The 24,187-nt window shown below is 41.8% G+C and overlaps 1 protein-coding gene across 1 annotated transcript in view; it reads right to left on the reverse strand.

The window, feature by feature from the left end:
* megf11 (multiple EGF-like-domains 11) overlaps nucleotides 1-24,187 on the reverse strand; it is a 52,450-nt gene that overhangs the window by 18,751 nt on the left and 9,512 nt on the right. Inside the window, exons 3-7 of the mRNA XM_062389234.1 lie at nucleotides 7,379-7,625; nucleotides 7,103-7,223; nucleotides 5,813-5,949; nucleotides 3,808-4,020; nucleotides 3,151-3,325 (exon numbers count right to left, since the gene is read on the reverse strand). Of these exons, the coding sequence (XP_062245218.1) occupies nucleotides 3,151-3,325; nucleotides 3,808-4,020; nucleotides 5,813-5,949; nucleotides 7,103-7,223; nucleotides 7,379-7,625 (893 nt within the window). The remainder of the gene's footprint in view (nucleotides 1-3,150; nucleotides 3,326-3,807; nucleotides 4,021-5,812; nucleotides 5,950-7,102; nucleotides 7,224-7,378; nucleotides 7,626-24,187) is intronic.

Genomic DNA, 24,187 nt, shown 5'->3' on the forward strand with positions numbered 1-24,187 from the left:
AGTACTCCTTCCTTGTCCTCTGCAGCCGACTGTAATTAGAATTTCTCTGCTTTAAAGGCTGAGCACAGCCCACCTCCACGATTCTGGTCCTTCCCTAAGCTTGAGATCACAGCCGGTCTATGGATCCCCACATCCTCCTTTCCAAACCCTGCCTTGAGTGACAGGTGACACAATGATTTAGAGTTCCAATTAGTGGCCCAGAGGAGTCCTGAGTGGCTCTCGCTTCACTCACCAGAGCACTGGGGGACTGCCGGCTGCTCACTGCTCTCATTATCATTTTGAACTCAGTTTAAACAGGAGACAGGAGGAGATGTGCCAGCGGACGCCGGGGGCAGAACACACATCTTAAAACATCTCTCCTCCCCGTACATCACATGAAAGTGTGTGTCTGTGGATGAAATTTTTATCAATCGGTTGCAATAACCTTTGTTCAGCTGCAAATGACAGCTTCAAGACTGCTAACAATAGCAGTTCAGTAACAGTGGTTAAGTGCGGGGAGAAGTTCGACCAGCCGGGGGGGGGCTTCGGCCTGTCTACACAGCAGAGGCAATTTACTGGTGACTGGACTCATGGATAAAACGTCATGCAGCCACAAATGACCACATGGATTTTGTTGCATCCATGGCTGCGTCAGACTCCACTTGGTTTAACCCTCAAGGCGCAGAGACCAGCGGTTGGTCTGCTCTCGAGAGTGGGAAAGGCAGCGCTCTCGTTAGCCGACTGATTCATATTCCTTCTGAGCTGTGAAGGATAGAAGTCTGTATGTGAAGAATCATTATTAATACACGGGCTGTCAGTCCATCGCACGAGAGCAGCAGGACCTTACATAACTATACAGCCGAAGGAGGCAGCAACCAGACCCACGCCTATGTGAGACAACCAGGTCATCCGTGGCCAAGCTGATGCCTTCATACCTATTAGTATCTTAATGTGATAGCGGAGGATTTGTATCCCCCCTGAAATCCTCTTACTGACGCAACATTGATCAGCCTGTTACCTAGTGAGACTAGTGGCAAGTGGCACCGCTAATTACCAATCAGTCCCACTCCTTAACAGTTCGTCTAACTGCTGCATGAGCGACTGCAGTTAAAAATTCATGCAAGCGAGACAGAAAATGAACCTCTGAACCTTTCGATGAGGCAAGAAGAAACCCAGAGAGAGAGAAAAATTAGTTTTTTCTCCCGTCTGCAAATGCAGACTGGAAGCCATCGCTTATGTATTCATATTCCGGATACTGCAGTGTCAAGAGAATCTATATAAACTGTCGACATTCGGGGGGGGGGATGCGACTGTGAGTACATGCTGCAAATTGCAAGGGACAATGCCTGAATAGGTAACATGTAATCACTTTGTCCCAGTCAAAAAGAGCATGTCCAATTACTAGAGCTAAATCAAGCGGGCAGGAGCTCAGCCTGCTCCAACACTTTGCTTAGTTTACCCCCTGACGGGGCTCCAGAACAAAGATGCAGCAGAAAGGCTTAGTCCTATCAGTTGTCCCCTGCAGAAATTACTTCACCAGTAATCACGGCCCGACACCATCCTCAGAAAAGATTTAACAATCCCACAGCGTGATAATGATCGACAGGCTCGCACGTGACAAAAGAAAAATACACGCCTACAGGTAAAGAGCTCTGATCACAGCTCTACAGTTCTAACAAGCCACCAGTGTTGCTTGCACAGCAGCTTGGTTGTAAGGGTATAAAAAAAAACTACCAGGAGTTTTCACCTCCTCTCTTTCACACACAACACACACACTTACACGCACACACACCAATCGTCCATATGAGGTGTGTCTGTTCCCATCTGACTGCCTCCTTTCCTATCCAGCTCCTGCCCTCCAGGTCTGTTTAATGGGTCTGGCAACCCTTCCAAGCAGCCCGCCAAAGAGAACAGGTGGAGCAAATTAAGACACAGTCTGCGGCCGCGCTCGGTAGCTCAATTCACCACAGTGCTCCGATGTAAGACACAGGCAATTTCCACTGAAATGTAATGTTGGCAGAAATGTACCCTACCGGTCTCTGTTGCTCTTATACTCCAGATTGCAAGACAAGAAGTACAATGGCAAAACTGATTGAAGTCGCCCAACTAATTTGACAGTTGTAAAAGGGACAAAGTGGCTAGAGAAAGAGAAAAACGACTAAAACAGAAACATATATAGTTCAAAGATTCAATTTGCTCCCAATCGTTCCCGGAATATAGATCCAAACACACTCTCTGCTCGTTTCTCTGATGCTACAATTAAGGCATATCGAGCGTATTTATAAAATAAACATGATTGAATATTAATGTCTGCACGCAGCTGCACCACAGAATGAATCATTTAGAAAGGAATTTCTTGTGGAGCATCGGAGCACATCCATTATGAGACAATAATAAAACATCTCAACCTGCTGCTGCCTGCCTATGTACAAAAAAGTAACACTGGGAGAACTTCCAGCACGTTACGACCACAATGACACAAATAAACGGCCACAAATCACGTGAAGCATAAATCACTGCTACAACCTTTTAGAGTAAATCTCACACTGTGGGTGAATGAAGCGCTTCATAGCATGTGTGATATGAGACCCCCTTACTGGACTCTACTTAAATCGTTATTAAGTAGATCTGCTGAAATTGTAACAAAGATTGCAAAGCGAAATAATGATAATTTAAAAAGCATCACAGAAAACACGAATTAATCAACAATGGCTTAACAAAAAGAAAAAGTCAAGTAACCAATAGCAAATTTAAAAGTTTAAACACCAGAGATTAAATTACAATAGAGAGTAAAGTGTCAATTTTAAAAAATGATTTAAACACAAAGGCCTGGATATTTTAAGGACTAAGGTCTTTACTCGTTTACTCGTTTTGAAACCTCTTTATTTCTCCTCTCTTGTCTTATGTTTCCCCCCTTTTCATTTTTCGTTCTTCTTCTTCCTTCAGTAAATGTTATCGGCTCTGTGTTTAATTATGCATCATAACTCTGCTGACATTCAGCACGATGGACTAGGAAAAAAGGTATAGATGTCATGAGACCACGAGTCCACATAAGGATAAAATAAAAACTAAAAGAAATAACTGTAAAACTAGTCACTTCTTAAATATCACTACGATGAGACCCACTGACCCATGTACAATTAAATAGCAGCAAAGTTAGATGAGACTCACCATGAAGCCAGGGGCACATATACAGGCACCTGTGACCGTGTGGCAGTCGGCTCCGTTGGTGCAGCTGCATGGCAGCATGCATCCCTCGCCGAAGTATCCAGGCGGGCAGGTCTCATTACAGTAAAGCCCGGTCCATCCTGCTGAGCAGCTGCATTCACCAGAAAGTGGGTGGCAGCTACAACATAATGAGAAAGAAAGATGGGACAACAGCGGGGAAGAAAAAGAGATTCAGCTCGGCAGAGAATATCAACACTTGATTCCTGAGCGGGGTCAAAATGTGAGGTCTGCGCCGACAGCAATTCATCCATCTGTGTGGCTACGTGCTTGCTCCTGATGGATGAGATGTCCCGTTTCTCCTTCTTTCTGTAATGACTCCTACGGTCGGTGTGCAACTCCGGACGGAATCTGAGCATTAACATTGCATTAACTATGAATGCGGCTGAGAAAATTATGGATGAGGCAAAGGTTGTGATTAAAAGCTAACTGGGTGACACGGCTAAGAGGCGTCCAGACTTCACAATGAGAGCTGGCTTAGCGCTCAGAGGAGGCAGAAATTGAGTTGGAGGACTCTTTATACAGTTGCAGCTGCGGGGGGTTTCACATCAGGGCTTGGTCGGAGTGAGGCTGTGTGTGGCCTTGCACTGATGTCTCACTTACCTCACAGTGTTGGTGGAATTGCAGGGGCAGTACTTGTCACAGATGAGGCCGTAGAGGCCCGGGGGACAGAATCTCTCCTGGCAATTAGGCCCTTTGAATCCAGTTTCACATAGACAGGCTCCGTTGATATGGTGACACTTGGCTCCGTTCTGACACTCACACCTCTGGTTACACTGAGGCCCGAAGGTGCCCACAGGACAATCATCCTGACACCTGTGGAAATTTACATCCACTGTGCTATAAATTGTCTCGAACAATGCCATGTGCAGCATATAATTCAAAGCCAGGGCTTGAAACATGATATTGAGAAGTTTAACACTTTAAAGGAGCTGGAAATTATAATCTGAGGAATAAGAGCTACAAGATTACACGATGAATCAATTAGTTGAGCTATTTAGAATATAAATGAAATGTTTATTTGATCATAAACTATATCTGGTTCCAGCTTTTCCGATATAAAAATGTTAAAATGTTCTCATATCACCATGAATTTAAAATCAAAAACTAAATTAGAAAAACAACCTTCAATTGTTGGAAACCTTGATGAGTGCTATTTTAGAATTTAGTAGGTCACTTGTTAAACTAAAAACATAACTGTCGACATTGAAAATTCACATTCCCATTTGAAGCCTTTTAAAATTCAACACATTTGATATATTTTTCACCTATAGTATTTTTAGTGTAGGCCTGACAATATGACATATTGACAAACTTTCAAACAACAATTAGTTATGGTGACAAAATTATTAGTTGAATTGCACATGTAACACACAATATCAACAAGACTATTATTTGATTCTTACATTTTTCAACTTTTCTGCAGCTACTGTAATATAGTAAAAATTATTACAGTATTAACAGTATTTTTTGTTCCTTCATTGAAATAACAAATATTTAATTTAAAAAAAAAAAAATCCTAAATCCCAGGCTGACAGTCAAATTCCAACAAGAACATGAAAGAGCACAGAGCTCAGCCCCCGGCTGTCTTCACTCAGGACGTCAGTTTCTCTGCAGGATGAGACTTAGTGACCACACAACCACAGAGCCTAAAACTGCAGAGGAGTTTTACAGAGTAAGACTGAAAAGGGATTTTTTTCTTCACTTACATATACTGTCTTAACTATACAATCCTGGTGGACTATCGCTCTCAGGGGTCTAACAAAGCTATTACAAATAGCTCAATTACATTATAAAGCGGTCCAGTTATGTTTCATGTTTAAATTACCCTGGCTTTAGTTTTATCAGGGGACTGAGGTATTACTATAGGAGACAGGAGAAGGTGGGGGCTAACACAATCTCAGATTATTCCTGGCAGGTTAATTCACCTGCCACAGACAAAACGTATGAGGGCAATTTCACAAAATAATAAAGTAAAGGAAAGGTCTCGTCGAGGAAGTGTTTCCATCCAAGAGACAATTAGTTTAGCTGAACTAATAAACCCAGGCTGCTCTGGGGCGCTCTGGCAGGCATGGGGAACTTAAAAGATCTGTGGATTTCAATGAGGCCTTAGAACAAGCCCATTACTTATAATTAATGAGCGGAATCCAAACAGCATGTAGGCCATGGTTAGATCAATGGACGGGCTGGGAGCTGAGAAGGATGACGGCCGAAGACATGAAACCTTGCCGGCCAGTGAGAAGTATGAGATTAATTAGACATAGACGCTCATATTAAGAGCTTCCCATCCAGCCTCCGATGGACTAATGGGCATTTATGAATGCTCGTTTCCTGTTGAGTCTGAGATTATTCCTGCCTTTACTCTCTTTTAAAAGATCATCCAGGTTTGACTTATTAGGAAGTCAACAAAGAGAATAGGTCAATGAGTGACTGTTTAATGTGTGACAGTTGGCATGAAACCATCCCTTTTCATTAAACACTAATATCAATAAATCATGCCATTGTCTGACCTATTTTAAAAGTGAAAGTAAAAAACTTTGCATGGAACATTTTCAAAGGCTTTGGGTGAATATGAGCAGCGTGCCTGCCAGGGGTGTCAGCTGCGTACCTGCGCCCACTGAAGCCCGCTGCACACTGGCACTGCCCCGTGATGTGGTCGCATACTCCACCGTTCCGGCACGAGCAGTCTTTGCTGCAGTTGCTGCCGTACTTGCCAAGAGGGCACGGCTGGGCACAAACTGAACCCTGAAATGAAACAGCCAAAAAAGGTATGAAGAATCTGTGGCTAAACTCATTCGCTATATATCAAAGTTTGGATAGTTTACTGACCGCTGAGGTTATTTGTTTCTGGCACGTTTCACTAACAAGGACCACGCCTCAACAGTATGTGACTAAAAGGTTTGAAGGAGAAATTAATGATTGATTTAAGGGGTTGAGGTGAAGGTGTGTCTCACAGGTTGGTCTGGTGGCCGGGCGGAGGTATGCACCAAACTGAATGAGAAGGAATGATGGAGGGTAGGATGAAGGGGGGAGAGGATGAAGGGATGAGGGAGGGAGGGGGGGTTGAGAGGATAAAGGAATGAGGATGGGGATGAGGGAAGAGAGGATCAAGGCAGGAATGAGGAATAAAGGATGAAGGAATAAGGATAGGGATGAGGGAAGGAAGATGAATGGATGAGGGTAGGAATGAGGAAAGGAGGTTGAATGGATGAGGGTAGGGATTTAGGGAAGGAGGATGAAGTGATGAGTGTATATGGATGAGGGAAGGAGGATGAAAGGATGTGGGTAGTCTTTTTCCCTTTTTCTTTTCTTCCGACTACTTTTTCTTCTCTTCTTTACTCACTAGGGAAGTGAAATGGTGGGCTGAAGACTTTGAGACAAGTGGAGAGTGATGGGCACATGTCGACTGGACAGGCGATGGCAGGTGTGGTTGAGGCATGGCCCTGCTCCTGAACCTTAGTCAACTAGTTCACTTCATTTGAGAGAATTTAAGAAATAACCTAAACCTAAACCCTGCTCAAAACAACAACATCCAGGAATAACAGCCTTACACCCCAAGCCCACAAGTCCTTATCCTGAAGTAACACTTTCTAATGTAAACTGTGGGTGGCAGTGTTCACTTGACATTAATTTGTGCACTGGGGTTAAAGAAAACATAATCAACCTCTGGAGTCAGAAGTTTTTCTTGCAAGGTGCATGGAATTTCACTCTCATTTATAATTGAACACGGCGTATTGATCTTAAGGTTGGTGTCAGCATGTCAGTCTTTGCGTGTCAGAACAAACTACATTACAGACCGACACGTTTTTTTTCAGAACAACAACAATATTCAGCCTTTTTCTTCTCTCCTGCCTTTGCTCTTTATTCCTTTCCTAACCTCGCTTATTATGTGACTTACCGTCCACCCGGTCCGGCAGGAGCAGTCTCCGGTGATGTGGTGGCAGGTTCCTCCATTCTGACAGGGGCAGCGCTGCTCACACTGAGGCCCGTGACTCCCGGAGGGGCAGCGCTCTCCACAGCTGTCACCGCACATGTCAAGAGTTAAATGTCTCAGACACATAGCTTGTGTTCGCCTGCAGTTCTTTGCATCAACGAAAAAACACTCACCAAAAACCAAAGGGGCATTTTGTCACAAAGAAAAAGTCAAAGGAGTAAATATGCTTCGGGTACTCACAAAGCCCCCGAGTACCCCGGTGCACAGATGCACTCTCCTGTCTCATGGTTGCAGGTGGCACCGTTGAGACACTGGCAGGGAAGTTGGCACAACTTGCCATAGTATCCGTGCTCACAGGGCTCCTCACAACGCCATCCCTGGTACCCATCAGTGCAGACACAGGCGCCTGTGATGGGGTTACACTTAGCCCCATTTTGGCACTGGCAGCGATTACTGCAATGAGGTCCCCAGTAGTCGTTCTCACAACCTGCAGGCACAGAGAGAAGTGGCATCAGACAGGGAAGAGTGACACAGGAGAATTTCCGACAGTAATTACGGAAAGAAAAAGGTCACTCAGAGAGAGAGCATACGAATGCACGTGTAAATTCACTGATCCTTTAATTATTCTCTACAAAAAAATTGGAAAATAAGTTTTGCAAAGAAAAATAAGCCAGGATCCTCAAACTTTTCTGACCCATTCTACATCTTTCCACAAGGTTTTATGTAATCCTGTTTACTAACAAACAAACAAACAAAGGCAGATGAAAACAGCCATGTAATAATAAGACAAATGACCCCCAAAATAATAATCACTGAAATGAATCCTGAATATTACATTGTTTATCATGGGTCGTAAATATGTATAAACTAAAATATATTTTTGTTATGTTGTTATTGTTATATTTTAAACTTTAAATGCTACTTTCTCAAAGTGCTGCGTAAGCTTGATGTTCTTGACATAATTTTCCGCTCATGTCAATTTTATTCATTTTCTATCAATTCGATGAAATGTCACTGTTTTAAAAGTCATTATACATTGAAGTCATTGTTCTGAGAGCCAGAGGCAATAAAGTACAGAGGTCCAAAGGATTGACAGATAGTCTTCGTCGAAGAGATTTATTTTTAACAATAATAAAAAAAACTGTATATAATAATAGAACCTCTCATCTTGAATCCACTTTCTATACTGCTGAGGGTCATTAGGTGCAAGACAGAATCTGAGCATGACTTGAGCAAAAACTGGAGAAACACCCTCCAAAGGCTGATATCCATCACCGACAACCACTCATATTGCATTCACAAACACTGGAAGAACATGCGAACTGCACACAGCGAGGATCTGAGCCAGTAATCTAATTGAGACTGTGTGTATAACCACTGAGCCTGTTTCACACCTACAAACACTCCTCTATCCAGCATGTGAAAAGACGAATATAAAAGAGGCAGCACTGCAGAGCAAAATTAACGTCTCCTGCCTATATAAGTCTGCCAAAACATCAATCAAGCTGTACCCAGTTGGTGTTTCAGGCAAGAGAACGAAGAAAGCTGAACTATACATCATTGAAAGGTTTTCAGTTTCATAATTTTCTCGTCCAAGAAACTTCTCCTTGTCCTCGTCCGCAAAGACTGCTAATGCTAAGAGCATGAATAAATGGTTGCAGCTGTGATGTCTTTGTCACCAGGGGGAAGAAAAATATCAAAACATGCCAACAAATACTCAGTCACCACAACATCCTACTTTCAACACCCGTAGACTGTAAGAAGACATATGAGATGACATCTCCTTAAATGTGAAGCCAAATCACATGGATTGCCCCCCCGGTGGCTGGCTGTAGCATAGCCCATAAACCCTGTCTCCTAAATGTAAGTGGGTGATGGACCAAACAAACAACATGTGAAATATATTTTTCACAAAAGATATTTAGGTAGTTCGTATTACACTGATGTTTGTCAAGCGTTCATGCGGTAAGTTTGGTTTTAATTAGTTATTTGATGCTATAAAAACCATGATCGACAGCTGAGACTGACTCCTAAATGGTCGATTGTATCGGCCAGACGTCGATACAGTGGTTCTATTCCACTATCACTAGACTGACTGTGCTGACTCTGGCTCAAAATGACGTCACCAGCACAGGATGGCTGCACGGTCTCCTGGATATTTTAGCTTAATTGAAAGGAAGTAGACGCAAGTCATCCATCTTTATATACAGCTTTCAGTTTAGCTCCATTCACTCCAATTCTTTAAGGACGAGCTCGACAACTGCTCTCTATCGCTGACAGTTTAGGTACAACAGCATTAATACAAGGTGGACAGGTACTCCGACAATATTTGCTATTTTTACAACCATGCAGCTAATGTGTTAGCAGTGACAGTAGCCTTGTTACTTGGAGTATTTTCACTGTAGATTGATATTCAATATTTACTCCCCCTTTAGTTAACTGTGTATTTAGGAAGTTACAAAGATAACTTTGATGCTCTCCCATACTCAGCAGCTAATACAAGCTTTTTTTGCCTGTCACTGGTGCTTGATGATCAGCTAACAAAGGGTTCAGCAGAGGTTGAAGGCTGACAGTAGACTACTCTTATCCTGTCAGCTTAGATATAGACTACTTGATTGTTTTGTTGGTAAAATGACAGAATGAAGGCAACACGTCAAATGTGGTGGAAAATGTCCACCAAGATTTCCCAGAGCCCAAATCTTCAAACTTTTTTATTTTATTTGACCAACAGCTCAAAAAAGATATTAAGTTAACAATCAAAGACGGATACAAAATGTATGATTTTTCAATCAGCAGTCATTTTATGACAATTTAGCTTTAAATATACTTTGATTATCCATTGGCTTTTTGATTAATCCACTCATAATTTTTCACTTTGCGTAAATCATATAGCAAACTTGTGTGAACTCTGATTTGGCGCTTTATGCAGCCTAGCCACTGAGTTATTAGATCCAGTGTTAATATCAAAATACTTTTTGGAGGTTAAATGTGTTTGTTTCAAATTCCCTGCCTTTCTCTAACTGGAAAATGACTAAAACTCTGCATTATCAAAAAATTAAATGCAACAGCTGAGAAAAAAAATTGTTATGTTAATAAGAAACTTGCAAAGAAATATACTGAGCCAGAGTGAGTCTATGTGATGTTGACATACAACATCTTAGAGAAAGGTCTTAATAACACCCTGAAATTAATCTGCAAAAGGGAAGCAAATGTGCAAGCTGTTCACACCTCTAGAGGGAATAGCCAAAGAGGAGTTAAAGTTTAAGAACACAACGAACGAGATAGTCTTCATACTGTTTGTAACAGTTTGATTCTTGGACGTCTTTTAACACCTTTTTCAGGTTTCTGCTGTCAGCTGTCGAAATGTCCAGGAGTAAAGTAAATCTATACGTACCGGAGGCAGTGAGATTGCTGTTCATAAACACTCACTGTTGCAATTCTGCAAAATCAACTTTTAACTGACTAATTATAGTGAACCTGTTCTGTGGAGAGTTTCATTTTGATGGAATAACACCTGGATGAGACCAGGTTCATCCTCGGTAACGACTCTGCAAGTACCCCAGAGCTGTCATTGCTCAGTAATGAGGAGCAGCAAAATTTGTCTTCCCAGCTTTATATTAGTATTGGCACTGGAGAAAATTTGTTAAGTTATATAACCTAACTGCTTTACATGGGTTAGCATAAATAGCTCAGTGACATTACTAAGTGGGCCCTAAGGGGATGAGGTAAAACAAGCAATTTCCACATTCCTCAAGGGATGGGTCTTTTAGAATAACTCAATAGGCCCCACTAACTACAAGAAAATAGCTAATCCTCAAGGTTAAATGAACAACCAGCTTTTATGTGGAGAACAAGCTGCATTGAGCTGGGGTAGTGGGCTGTCTTCACTCTCACCAGGGTCCTGTGCTCTCAGGGATCTAGTGGTGATTTAAGTGATTGGTAAGGTCTTATATGTCTCTCCATCAGCAGCAGCTGTACTGCCTCACATAAAAGCACAGCTTGAGGTCCAGACCAGCACAACAACCAGGACGGTGACCATTGCACTATTGATTCTCACATCATCGCAGACCCAGTTGTAAATGTAAAGACGCTACGCCCTCTCCTTGTATGCTCGCTTTGTCAGAGCTCTCATCAGCCAGAGCGAGAGCTTAATGAATCCCGTTTCATTCTTTGCAGTGAAGCCTGTTTTTCCATGGGCGCAGCTGGAAGATGATCAGCCTTTGGCTGGTAGAGACAGGTCTGCCCTGAAGGGGGTCCCGAAACACTGGGCGAGTGCAGTATTACTTCTTGCGGCTGGAAAGACTAGAGGCCACATTACAGGGCTCACATTGATTTGATCTAATCTGCTCCCGGCCTCAAGCCTGGCATGAACAAGTTCCCTGAAGGTTGAGCTGCTGCCACGCAAACGACCCAGGAACATTAAATCGGAGGTGTGTGCTGGCGGCGGCGCTAATGGATGAGCGGTTTAGCTGCAACTTGGTTCAGCAGTGTGGAAGTACTCATCAGAGCTCCCTCGGCTGAACAGTGGTCCCTCAGCACAGCAGAAAAAAAAACAAGTAGAGGTATCATCAACTCTGGTTCTAGCCTCAGACTTGACCATATTTAAAGAGGTACATTTGTTGCTTTTACATTAATAATTTAGAATATGATGTTAAAAACACACAAAGTGTCAGAAAAATCTATCCAACACTTAATTTGCAGAGCTTTCTGCTGCTTAGAAGGAAATGTTACTATTCAAAGTTTTTTAAACCTTCTTTAGCTTGCAGTTAGAGGCCTCAGCACATTGAGAGCAAAGCCCATTATCTCCCTGTCTCTCTCCTACACAGAGGCTCTCAAACTTTACCCAGCAGTCTCTCACTTCCCGGCTTTGACAGCATTTAACTGTGATTAAGGAGTCAGAGATCATGATGAGCTGTGGGCAAAGACAGAGAGACACAGCAGGAGAGTGTAACATGTAGCATGGAGGCATCAGCCTCAAGAGAGTCCACTTAAATTGTGTGAGGCAATGAGCCCCCCCCCTCTGGGTTATGGTGTGTAAGCAGCAAATCCCACACAAGTCTGAAACTATGGAGAAGCTGCAGTCCAGCCCATTAACGGGTCTGGTCTGGGTCAGTGAGCCCTAACCAGAGGAAACGTTCACCAGCGAGCCACGAGTCTCCCAGCTCATAATACATAACAGATAGAATGTGCATAACCTCACACACGAGGAAAGGTCCAATCCCAAGGTGCTAATTCCCTCGGCTGGAACAAAACAGATCAAGTACCGACAGACGGCAAACTTCTCAAGGTGATGTCCAAAGTCTGGGCTGAGAGAGCCTTCATCATAGTGGCGCCGAGCTTTGAAGTGTGCTCAAGAGTGGGCATGATCAGGGGCTGGCTGCAACAGGATTAAAACCGAACCGCTTTCAGCAGCCGACTGCATTCTGAAAACTCTCCTGAACTTGGCCTCTTCAGCAAAATGTTTGTCACTGTGCAGTATGAGAGGGGAGAGTGTGGTGCCACAGAAAGCTGCCGTAAGCTTCTCAGAGCTAAATTTAAAATGAGGTGCCCGAGTCGAGCTCTTTAAACATGTAACATCTCAGTTTTCTTCATTTATTCACCAGGGGCAAAAGAAAACTTCAATTAGAATCAGGGCTGCACTGGTATGAACCACTGGATTTAGCTGCAGCAGAAAAGTCACTCGCTGCTTTGCCATCTCTAAACTGGGAAAACCATTACTGCGATTGGAATATTTGGCTCCCAGCCCGACTTCACTCGCCTGAGCAACTCACTGTCACATAACTATTATTAACACACACTGTCGACACTTGAGGAATAACTTAACTCGCACCAGACATTATAGACAAATTGCCCCGGCTCCTGAGAGTCTCTTACTCATTGCTTATGTTGGCTGAGACGTCTCATAGAGGCGTATTCACAGAAAACACAAATGCAAAAGCAACAACACGATTGGAAAGCCACATATAGGAAACACAACCACAACAGAAGTGAGTGACAACGGATATCGACCATGAAATGTGCAAAATTACTCACTGCTGTCAAGTGAACCACCGTTTGTGAAACCCGGACAAGTCAGTCGAAGCCTAAAATGAAATATTTGTCTGAGGTTTTATCGTACAGGTGCACTCTTCCTTTTTGGATGCTTCAAGCATTGTACTGTATCACGTCAAATAGAGAAGCATCTCATTATAAACAGTCATTATGACATTACATTACATCATGTGATTCCATTAGCTTCAAAAAAGCGAAACTACAAAGTGGTACATGTAAGTGTAACATATAAGTGCAACTTGACTTAGATCATCTTCTTGACCAAGGTGTAGTCGACAGAGATGTGTTTTTAGCCTCTGGTGGAAGATGTGTAGACTTTCTTCTGCCCTGGTGTCACTGGGGAGCTCGTTCCACCATTGAGAGTGAACGGGCTGGGGCGTTAGCTTTAACCAATGTCCTGCACGGTACACCAGTACGAGTGTCTTGAAGCGGATAAGGGCGGCTACTGGTAACCAGTGAAGGGAGCGGAGGAGAGGTGTACTGTGAGAGAGCAGTCCCTTGTTCCATTGTCATCATCCATTGTCACTGACTTCCCTTGTGGTTGTGTTTGTGTTGTTTGGCTTTTTCATGCGGGTTGTGGCTTTAGCTTTCATGTTGTGGCTGTTCTCTCATCAAAGTGTTGTCACTTTTGCATTTGTGTTTTGTTCGCTTGTGTGAGTTCGTCTCGGCCACCGTACAAACCAGTGTGACACATCGGTTTGAGGAACCGGAGGAGGAGTTGAGGAGCAGCTCTTCTTCAGAAGTGTTACATTGTCTCATTCATGAATTGTGCAACTAACTTTGTTCTTTTCTTTTTTTTTTCTTTCTTTGAAAGATCAGTTGTCAAATTACAATTCATGACCAGAATTAATACAGACAAGTCACTCTTTCAAGACAGCACGAGGAGACAGGCGTTCTTTAGAGCTTTTAAATGTTAAATTATCATTTTCTAAAGAACAATGAAACATTTCCGCCTGCAATTTAACTGACATGGGAATAAAAAATATTCTGCTCTTCAGTCACTATGAGCTATTTGTTACAGGAAGTATTTATTAGAAGAAAAACGTAGCTATTAATCACATCTCTCTGCCTTAATGAAGCAGACGAATAAAGTGAAAACAGAAAGAAACTGGTACCAGGGTCTTGAAAGAAAGATTGTTGTCCAGAACAGTAGCTGCATTTGCATTGGGTGACAAATGTCTCTCAGCATCGTTAAACCTGCGGTTGCAAAAGCTGCCAATACGCTACAGGACGGCCCCCAAGCACTGTCCGCTCTATCTGCTGCTGACACCCATTTCCCTGTTATTTATTAGTCCTCAGCAAAGCATGATAACAGCTTACATACATCCCTGTGAGCTTGAGAAATGAATTTCGAAATATACAGGAAAAAAAACTGCCAATAGTCATGGGTGCAGGTCTGCTGAATTGGAATAACAGTGTGCGGCTGCTTTCTGCTTGAGGGCGTGTCGTTTGTCCGGCCCTAATTCATCTTAACCGAGCCCCATGTGTTCACATCCCCCTTGGGGAATAAAGCAGCACAGGACCAAGCCCACAACGTTACATAGATACTCTCTCAACAACAGAGTTTTTTTATTCCCCCAGGAGAAGGCTGACTGAAAATAAGAAGTAACACAATCTAAACGTCGCCCATTTGGAACCACAAAACTAATGAGTGAATAGCTTAATTCTTTTAAGACTGTGCATTACTGATTAAAAAGCCTGACCTGGTTGTTTATCCTGAGGAGTAGGATCTGATCATTTGTCCAACTTCTCTTTAGGATGTGAACCTGGATCAATACGGGTGCTGCAGGTGCCAGACATCTCCTCGCCAGCGCCCCTCTCAGGTGGTCAGAGGGGCTGCCGGTGGCCAAACGACAGGTCATTTTGCACTTGATGCTTAACATGCACTTGAAGGAGATGCTACCTAAACAGGGAAGCGTCTTTTTCTGATAATATTTTTTGTGTGTTGAGCTGTGCAAGCAGACTGTGAAAGATGCCTTCGCCTCAGCGCAGTAAACCAGTCACTTGCTCAACTGAACCTGACATGACTTCTGGAAGAGCAAATTGTTACACAGCCCACTGTTCCATCCAATTAATAATTTACCCCTCACCCTGTCCTGCAGAAAACAAATCATTTGCTCTCTTGCCACAAGACAACAACAAAAAAGCAATCACAGCAGAGGTAGACATTTATCTACAGTGCATACCGACACACAGGGGCTGGGGTAGAAACTATAATAGAGCCACGACTGTAGTGCATCACAGACGTAACACACGGCAGTAGTACATCAGTCAGGGGCACTGACACGGCTGCTCAAAAAACAATGTCAACCTGATAAAAACAACTGTTAACACACTTAATTTGCAGACATTGATTTCCTATTTTCAATTATTAATTCTAATTAGGATGAAGCTGAATGTGTCAGAGGGCAACATTAGTCGATGCGAAGGGATGCGGCCAAAGACTACAGACTGATGGACGCTCCTGTAATGTCAGTCGGGGCGTACTCATCATTTTCATGAGGAATTTTCCTCGGGGGAAAATTTCCTGATTCCTGTTTTTCTTGTGTGAGAAAAACAGGAATAACCAAGTACATGTAACTTTTAGGTATTTTTTACCAAACTTTTATTTGAAGTTACTTTATACATTATACATATATAACATAAAGTCACTCAATAAAATGTGATAATTTATAAAAATATTATTGTGTCAGTAATTATTATCCAATAATATCAGCCACAGACAGGAGCCAATTCGGCATTGTGTCTAGTTTAACATTTGAAACACATTTTTTTTTATATATTTATGCTTTTACTGCTTTTTAAAATTTTAAATGGAAGACTATTAATAGCCCTTGGTGTTTATATATAGCATGACATTACAACATTAACTAAAATCCAGCACTGCAGGAAAATGGAATAACACCATTGTTCATCCAACACATTTAGAGAAGGTGCGTCCTCGGATCTTGAGAGGCTTGTCTTATTATTTGTTTATATACATGCTTCAATAAAAACCTACATAAGCAATACAAAAAGCTTATTTATCACTGTCTGCTCTCTCGTCAGTCTTTCAGTTTGAGTGCAAGGCTGCAGAGTGAGGGTCTATTGTTCAATTAGAAAAGTGTTCTTAACTAAACCAGACAATGCTGTTAAATTAGTACACATGGTTCTAATTAGTGCACCTCTATGTGCATCGCATGACTTTAGTCCTGTACCACAAACACACACACACACAAACACACCTACAGAGTTTAACTCATTCCACTAACAGGTTGAGACTTATTGTAAACAGATCTGTATGAGGAGCCTTTTATTTATTGCGTTTATCTCCACGAACCACAGGAAGACGCAGCCATAGGTTAATTTAGGACTTGCTATCGTGGGGGTGCAAGCTTGAAAGAGATTCTTTAAACCGGGTTTGTTTTAATATCAAGGTGGGGACATCAATTATCTATGTACATGCCAGGCTGCTGCACCGAAAATAGTAGGTTTTAAAAGCAGGTTTGTTTTGGGCATCATCAAACATAACCACACAGAATCAGCAGCAGCTCAGCATGCCACACTGTACAAAAAACATAACATCCTGCAGCCTGCAGCGGACGCACAAAGACGTTCACACTCACACACTGCACATGACAGAACACACAACAGAAAAGCATAACTTATGAATTCATTATTAATTCGGTCTTTCCAAATATACATGATAGTTTCCAATGTGATGTTTGTATTCCACAATTTGAATTATTTCACAACGTAAAAGCATGCTTACTATCAAAATCAAGTTACTGGAACAAAATGATGTCGACATTAGGCTTGAGAATATTTAAACAATCAAACAATATAATTATTATCAATAATGTGGACAAGTCTTGAAGTGCAACAAGTAAAATAACAGTCAATGCAAGAAAGAACACAACTGAACTTTTATTTTAATAAACTCAACTTTTATCAAATTTAGAAATTCAAACACAACTAGAAAAAACATTGAAGAAGATAAAAGCCGAAGACCTGCACATACACATATAATTTAAGTTGAAATCTAAGCTCCAACAGTAAATAAAATGAGAATTTTCACAATGGAAGTTGTTTTCGAAGTTATGATGTTTTCTGTTTGTACGCCAATGACTGTTTCCCACCGCTGAGTGTTGTATGAGCAAACAGCACTTGTCAGTTGTTGACTCAGACCAATGAAGTTATGCATCTAACATGTCACAACGTATGGATCCGTCCCTCACTGTAAACACAAACATGATTTAGCTTAAATACGGACAATCAGCGCGCCTACCCACCTTCTAAATTAATCACAAGAACACCGACTCGCATACGCACACACACACACACAAATAACGATAATTGCTTTTTAATGATCTCACATTATGCTAATTCTAATCAAGGAGCCATAAATCTTACAAGGAGTTTCTACCTGTCTCACCACCAGTCATGCCAAAAGACTGACACACTGGATTATACTTATGTGAGAGAAGTTGAGGCAAAGACTTTTACTGGCATCCGTCTACTTATTATAAACTGCACTCCTGTGCATTGGAATTATATTAACCATCAAGAAAGAAGCCGGAAAGATCTATGTAACATCCAGAAAACAATTTTTCGAGCAGAATTCTGATATTTATTTAAAAACTGACTAAATGTGGTACAGCAGTGTGTTTAACAGCCTACTAAATTAACACTGGATCGTGTGAAATATTCAAAAACCTGAAAAATAGAAGTTGGAAAGCCACAGCAGAGCGTTCTGCTCAATTAGGTAAGAAGAGCTCCGGCGCTGGATGGATGGATGGCTGGTGCAATATGAAAGGACAGAAAGAGGAAAACATCTAGCCTTTGATTTGCATAGAAAACTGTAGATTAAGGGGTTTTCTTTTATACCATCATCTCTCCAGGATAATGCAGACACTTTGGAGACTTCTCACCCCCCGAAAAAAGGAAATTCTCTGAGTTTGTTTCAAATGAACTGCTGGCTCTGAAAGCAGTGTTTTTCTTCCAGTCTCTGAAACTCTCTAGGCCAATGAAGTATTCTCCCACGATTCTCAAAGTCAAAGCGAAGTGAAAGGTATACAACAGCAACTCAGGGATTACTGTGTGTATATGTAAGAGAGAGAGATGGAGAGGATAAACTGTAGTTATATAAATTGGACAGTTTAGAAATTAATGGAGCCTTCTGGAAAGAGCAGGAGGAGCCAGCCCTTGTCACTGTGAAGCATATATCCTGATTCTACAGCCGACATGACATTTACTATGAGTGAAGGAAAAGCGTTTAAAATGTTTAAAAAGAGCACAACAATAGATTAAATCACTGGTCACTTTTGATTAAACTGAAGTTGTCTCGTTTGAGGACAAACAGAAGACACGAGAGAGAAAATTTCCATTCAAAACCTCAAAAGACAAGGACCGGTGATATTGATCCATGGACCTTAACCCTCTTTTTGTTCTGTGGCGGAGGGCGATTTTGTCATTCATACTACAGTATGCCTACGCCGGCAATGGAAGTGAGTCCCAGAATCGTAATACGCGCTAATGTTTAAAGTGTGAGGCTGAGAGAATCACACTGTGTCAAGTTTCTTTGCAAATCTAATTTCTCAGGGAAGATTCATCACTTTGAGGATACGGGTGCCTGAATCTGTAAGTCAGCATTTTTCTCACTTTTATCCATCTTAACTCAATTGAGAGGTCTTAATGAAGTGCACACAACAGGACATGATGTACTCCTATAGCTCTGCTTTTTCAGGACAGACTTAATATTGCAATGGGCTACGAGACAAGCTCAGCTGCTCCGCAAAACAAGACGACAACATTAGCATTGACCTTGTTTTCTTTCTTGTTGGCTTTACAACTAATTTTGGATCAGTTTCTGCACCACACAGATTCGATGCTTATGAATGCATCCTTGTGTCTGGTAATGATTACATTTCCTCTAAAATTTCCTTTGATCCTTATCATCCAGATGCCCTTTTGTCAATGTTTAAATCCCAGGCTACATCTCTTTGTTCCACTTAGTACCTCCTAGCTATGTGATAGTGTCTTTTCGCATTTCGTCCTTTTCATTTTTCCTCTGTGGCAAAAGCCACCAATTTAATTGAATTTCTGGGCTTTTAATGTCTGCATTACTCTAATCACAGACGAGGAGAGTAGAGTTGTTTATCTCGACCTTGGTAGAATTAGCAGAGGGTATTTGTGGAGACGTTAATGCTTTGGAAAAAAAACAATGTATTCTACAAGATCGCAGCCTAAGCTTTTATTGATCAACTAGTCAAAGGTGCTTATAGATATTCAAGACACTGACGTGCACTCGGGCATCAGGGAGAAAGTATGTTCTGGTATCTACATGTAGTAAACTCACTAAAGACACACAATACAGTGAGTCAGTTTCACAGATCAAAGCTCTGTGCGTAATAGAAAACAATGGAAATGTGAGCGAATACATTTTATATGAGTTGACCCGGTTTCCAGTCTTTTGTCAATCTGCTTTGTGGCTATATAATATTAAGATATTGGAGATAGAAGATTCATCAGTCCACTCATCAGTTAAAAGATATGGATGCCATTAAAGGAAGGTGCAGGGCATTCTGCTATCTCACACAAACAACATACAATATAACCTTCTGAGAGGGTGGCACAACTGCAGGCGAGGCAGAACACAGTGGAATGCAAAATACAACCCCAAATACCCTAGGGCCCAGAGGCAAATTTGATTAAAAGTTTGTTTTTCTTCACTCTCAACAAACGGAGGAGCTCGTCGATGCGGCACTGACAGTTAATTGGACTTGGCAGGGCCACGAGTTCATTCGTCAGCATTGTGTGGGGCTTGCCTAGGAGGAGCAGGACAATCGATGTCCCTCAGGACGGCCTGTAATCACTGCAACACTCCAATGAAGTCCAGGGTTAAACATCAGGAGATTGCAGGTGCACCAGAGGATCTGAGAAAGACTGCTAATATGCTCCCACTCCCAAAGCAAACCAAGGACACTGCAACACAGCACCCAGAAGGCTGTGATTATCTCTAAGAACAATGGTACAGCCCAGGATGTTATTCTGACTATAGTTACCACGAGCACAATGTCATGAGAGATGATATTTGTATCTGTTACAAATATTGTTAAGAATAAACTATGATGACTTTCAAGTGCTGAACCAGTTGTTTCCAGTCTGAGGTTTAGGAACCCAACAAAGGGTCACACACTCACGCTTGAAGGGTCGAGAATGCATTGACTGGATATAAAGATAAAAATATCTTCAAAATAATATTCTAGCATTAATTTTTCTGTTTTGTGAATTATTGGGCATTTTTTGGCTTTTCTATTTAAAAAATTGCTCAAACAAAACTAGAAAAAACTATATGAGTGGTCGGTAAATGAAAGTGATTATAGGGTTCACAACATTGATTTGTTTGTGTTGAGCAAACCAGGAGGCAATTTGTAGGGGGATGCAGGGGAATATCATCCGCTTTAAACCAGAAACCCATCCCCCTTAAACAATCTGTCAATACAGCCTTGTACTGTGAGAGAGAGGGCTGCGTGTACACAGAAGAACTTGTGTGTGCAGGTAAACATCCTATTGTTAGTGCTGAGAACTACATCGCGGGATCTGCAGTTTATTTTCAAAAGTTGAAACCAAATGGTAATCCTGCCCTTTGACTCGCTCGCCCTCTCTCTCCCACTCTAACACACTGACTGTTTGTCAAAGTCAGACTGACCATCAGCAGCACTGTGATAAATCCTATATCCGTCAGTGGCCATTGGCCGTTGCCATCCATAAAGATTTGACTGGCGGGACAGAATAATTTTTCCTTTTTTTTAAACTGGCCGATCACTCCAAAAGTTAATTATCCGGAAAAAATATTACTGAGTAAAAAACACTCGCTTTTTACAAAAACAAAAAACCTCCTTGAGAAAACCATATTTTCTGCAACATGGATTACTTTTCTTAAATATTTGTATTTTCATCATGTTTAAGAGAGTCGATTTAACTAAAGAAAAATTTAGTCTGAGGAATTTAGAGGGACTTAAACTGAGCTGAGTTTAAAAACTATAGCAGCCTAAATTCAATGTGCAGGATTGTGTCTACCACACACTGAACTGTTGAAAAAATAACTCATCAAAGCCAACGGTCAGTAAAAATCAATTGAATCTCCGGAAACAAACTTCATAAACACAACAATGTCCCGACAAAATCAAGAGTGACTTATAGACTGTGAAAGGAGCCTAAAACGTCTTTGTTCTACATTAGTATTCAGGAGCTATCTTATCTCTCTAAACTGTTATCATAGCATTTCAGTTATTTTAGACACACTGACCTTCTCTTAAGGACAGGAGATAAGGCGTTTTAATGTCCTTATTAAATCAAGCCATCTATGCAGAGTCTCAGAGAGGGTTGGTGTGTTCCAGGAGCTCCTCCCTCCCTCTCTCCCTCACTGACTAATGACAAGCATCACATTGATAATGACTAGTAGGACTGAATGTTTTATTGTACCAACCATCACCACAATGTGTCATGAAGTGCACCAGCTTTTTGGGCTCAGGTTGTGTGTGGAACGGAAAGCACACTCTCTCTCTCTCTCTCTCTCTCTCTCTCTCTCTCTCTTTCTTGTTCTATCTCTCTTTTAGGCATCCTACCAAATGTAATGGAGCAGTGAGCTCTTGGGGAACAATAAATCCTGCTTAATGGGATGTTGCAAAATATCTTCAGCGCCGACAAAGTCAATCTGTATACTGAGTGACTGAGGCTTATATGTACAGACAATGTTAGACGTATGCACATGTAGACTCACTTCAGATGTAGGTGAGTCTATATGTGTATGTATGTGTGCATATCAAACCAGCTTAAGCATGATGCAAAACCTTTGCAAAAGAATGTGTTGGTCACTTCCTGTTACAAGATGTTTCATGATCAGCATTCGTGTGTGTGTGTGTGTTTGTGTGTGTGTGTGTGTTTGTGTGTCAGCGAGAATTGGACTCCCAGCTTCAATGTGTGGACCACAATTCATCGGCTGGACTTACCATAAGTCAGTCTGCACGGTGATTCATGCCACATATAAGTCGGATGAGTAACTGAAGATATATACGGGCAACGATCTGAAAAGCATGTTGTCCAAAACACATCCTGTAGCATCTCTGTCAAAGTGACAGCAGTGACGTCCACATTCACATGGTTCAGTCTGTTCTGTTTAACAGCCAACAGCTCTCTTTAAATCAATGTTATGTGATCAATTAATATAATAGTCTTGGTGTAATGTTTAAGGTATGTGTTTATTGAGAACTACAATCTACCCACTTTACAATATCAAACTGCATTCTACACTTTAACATGAAATTAGTGTAATAACTAAGGATGCACGATATTGATCGGTCAGATATAAATTATTACCAGTATCGGACATCATGTGAAGCAAGTTAACTTGAACTAGTGCAGTCCCCTTTCTAAACATGCCTGTTTGTTTGGTCTGTGGTGACGCTGGTTGCAGTTTTCTATCTGAAACTGTAAAAGTGACCTGCTGAAGATGAAAGACCAGCTGCAGGAGTCTGCAGTCTGCAGGCCCCTGAAGCTGTGACACCACTGCTGCACAATGAGCTGTTCACCTGTTCAGTCAAAGTTCAGTGAAGATTGACTCAGCATGCACAACCCCGAGGATTTAGCTGTCGCTGTCATGAACGCCCTGTTGTCATCATCGACAAGGACACTTAGGTTGATGAGTCCCAGCCGCTGCCGATGCAGAGAGCTGGTCTCAGCTGGAATGTATTACTTAACCAAATTCAACACTGCACTTCCATGGGCCAGAAACAATTCAAAGCAGTGGGAAGCCGATAAGATGAACACTTCTTGACATATGCAAGACACACAGATACATATTTCTGGAAGACGTAAATGGATTCAGCCAATCCAAGGACGTACAGCAGCAGGTTGTCATTAGAGGGGCCTTTGGCAAATAAGAAATTGCAGGGTAATACCACAAACCCCAAACCACAGCACCTTGCCAAATGATGCTGTGCTGTTGTCCAGCTAAAGCTCAGCCCAGCTCCACTCTGGATAAACCAATAAAATAAGTAGAAGTAATTACTTTGTAACATGAATGGTTTACCTCACAAAGTTTGAAACTGAAGTTAAAAGTGTTAACTTTTTAAAAGTGTTAACTTTTTAAAAGTGTTAACTTTCAACTTCCGTTTTTTGTTTGGTATCTGATGAGATTTTGTGGATCCTACTGTATGCCTCATCAATACCTGATGAAATATATCCACTGGACAGCCGCTCATGTGGTTTTAATGCAGGGCTGCTGAACACACACATGTTATGGGTAAAGTTTGAACTTCCACACTCTCCAGTCCATCCATATGATATAGGGTCAGAAAAGAGTTGGTATTTCAATGGATGTACGTTTGAGAAAAATAAAGACTGTCACACACTCCTCAGTGAATAAACCTGCTGCACCGCTCCCCAGGAGCCCAGTGTACTACAAAACAAAGCTCTGTCAACGCAGGAGGGCTCCATGGTCACACACGCACATACAGAGTATTAAGTGTGCTCCATGAGGCTCTATAGATCAGACCATCTTCTGTCCCCTGGAGAAATACCATCCTGGACTCTTTGATCTGTCAAAACGAATGAGGCAGTCAGCATCGACTGTTACAAGCAGCAAGGATCCCCCTTCAGAATGATGCAGTTAGAATATTTATAGTTCTCCCAAAATGTCTCCCTCTACAAGCCTGTATAATGAGGAACCCAATCGATTTCGACTTCTTGTTCTGATGTGGGGAGCAAATCCCACTCTTCCGGTTTTTGTTTTTTTGTTTATGGGGCCATAATCTCAAAAGAGCGAGCTTTTACACAGATATAGACATTCAGACACACACACACCCACCCACAGAAAAATGTGATTATGTTTATTAATGGGGAGCGATGTTTTTTAGGAGGATAGTACAAAGACATTTGGAGTGATGAATCAACATCTGTGTTAGCATCTCCGTCCCTTCCAGTGTAATTCACACTCTCTTAGTCTTTGACAGCGAT

Source organism: Platichthys flesus, chromosome 6 (assembly GCF_949316205.1).
Source record: "Platichthys flesus chromosome 6, fPlaFle2.1, whole genome shotgun sequence".
Taxonomy (NCBI): domain Eukaryota; kingdom Metazoa; phylum Chordata; class Actinopteri; order Pleuronectiformes; family Pleuronectidae; genus Platichthys; species Platichthys flesus.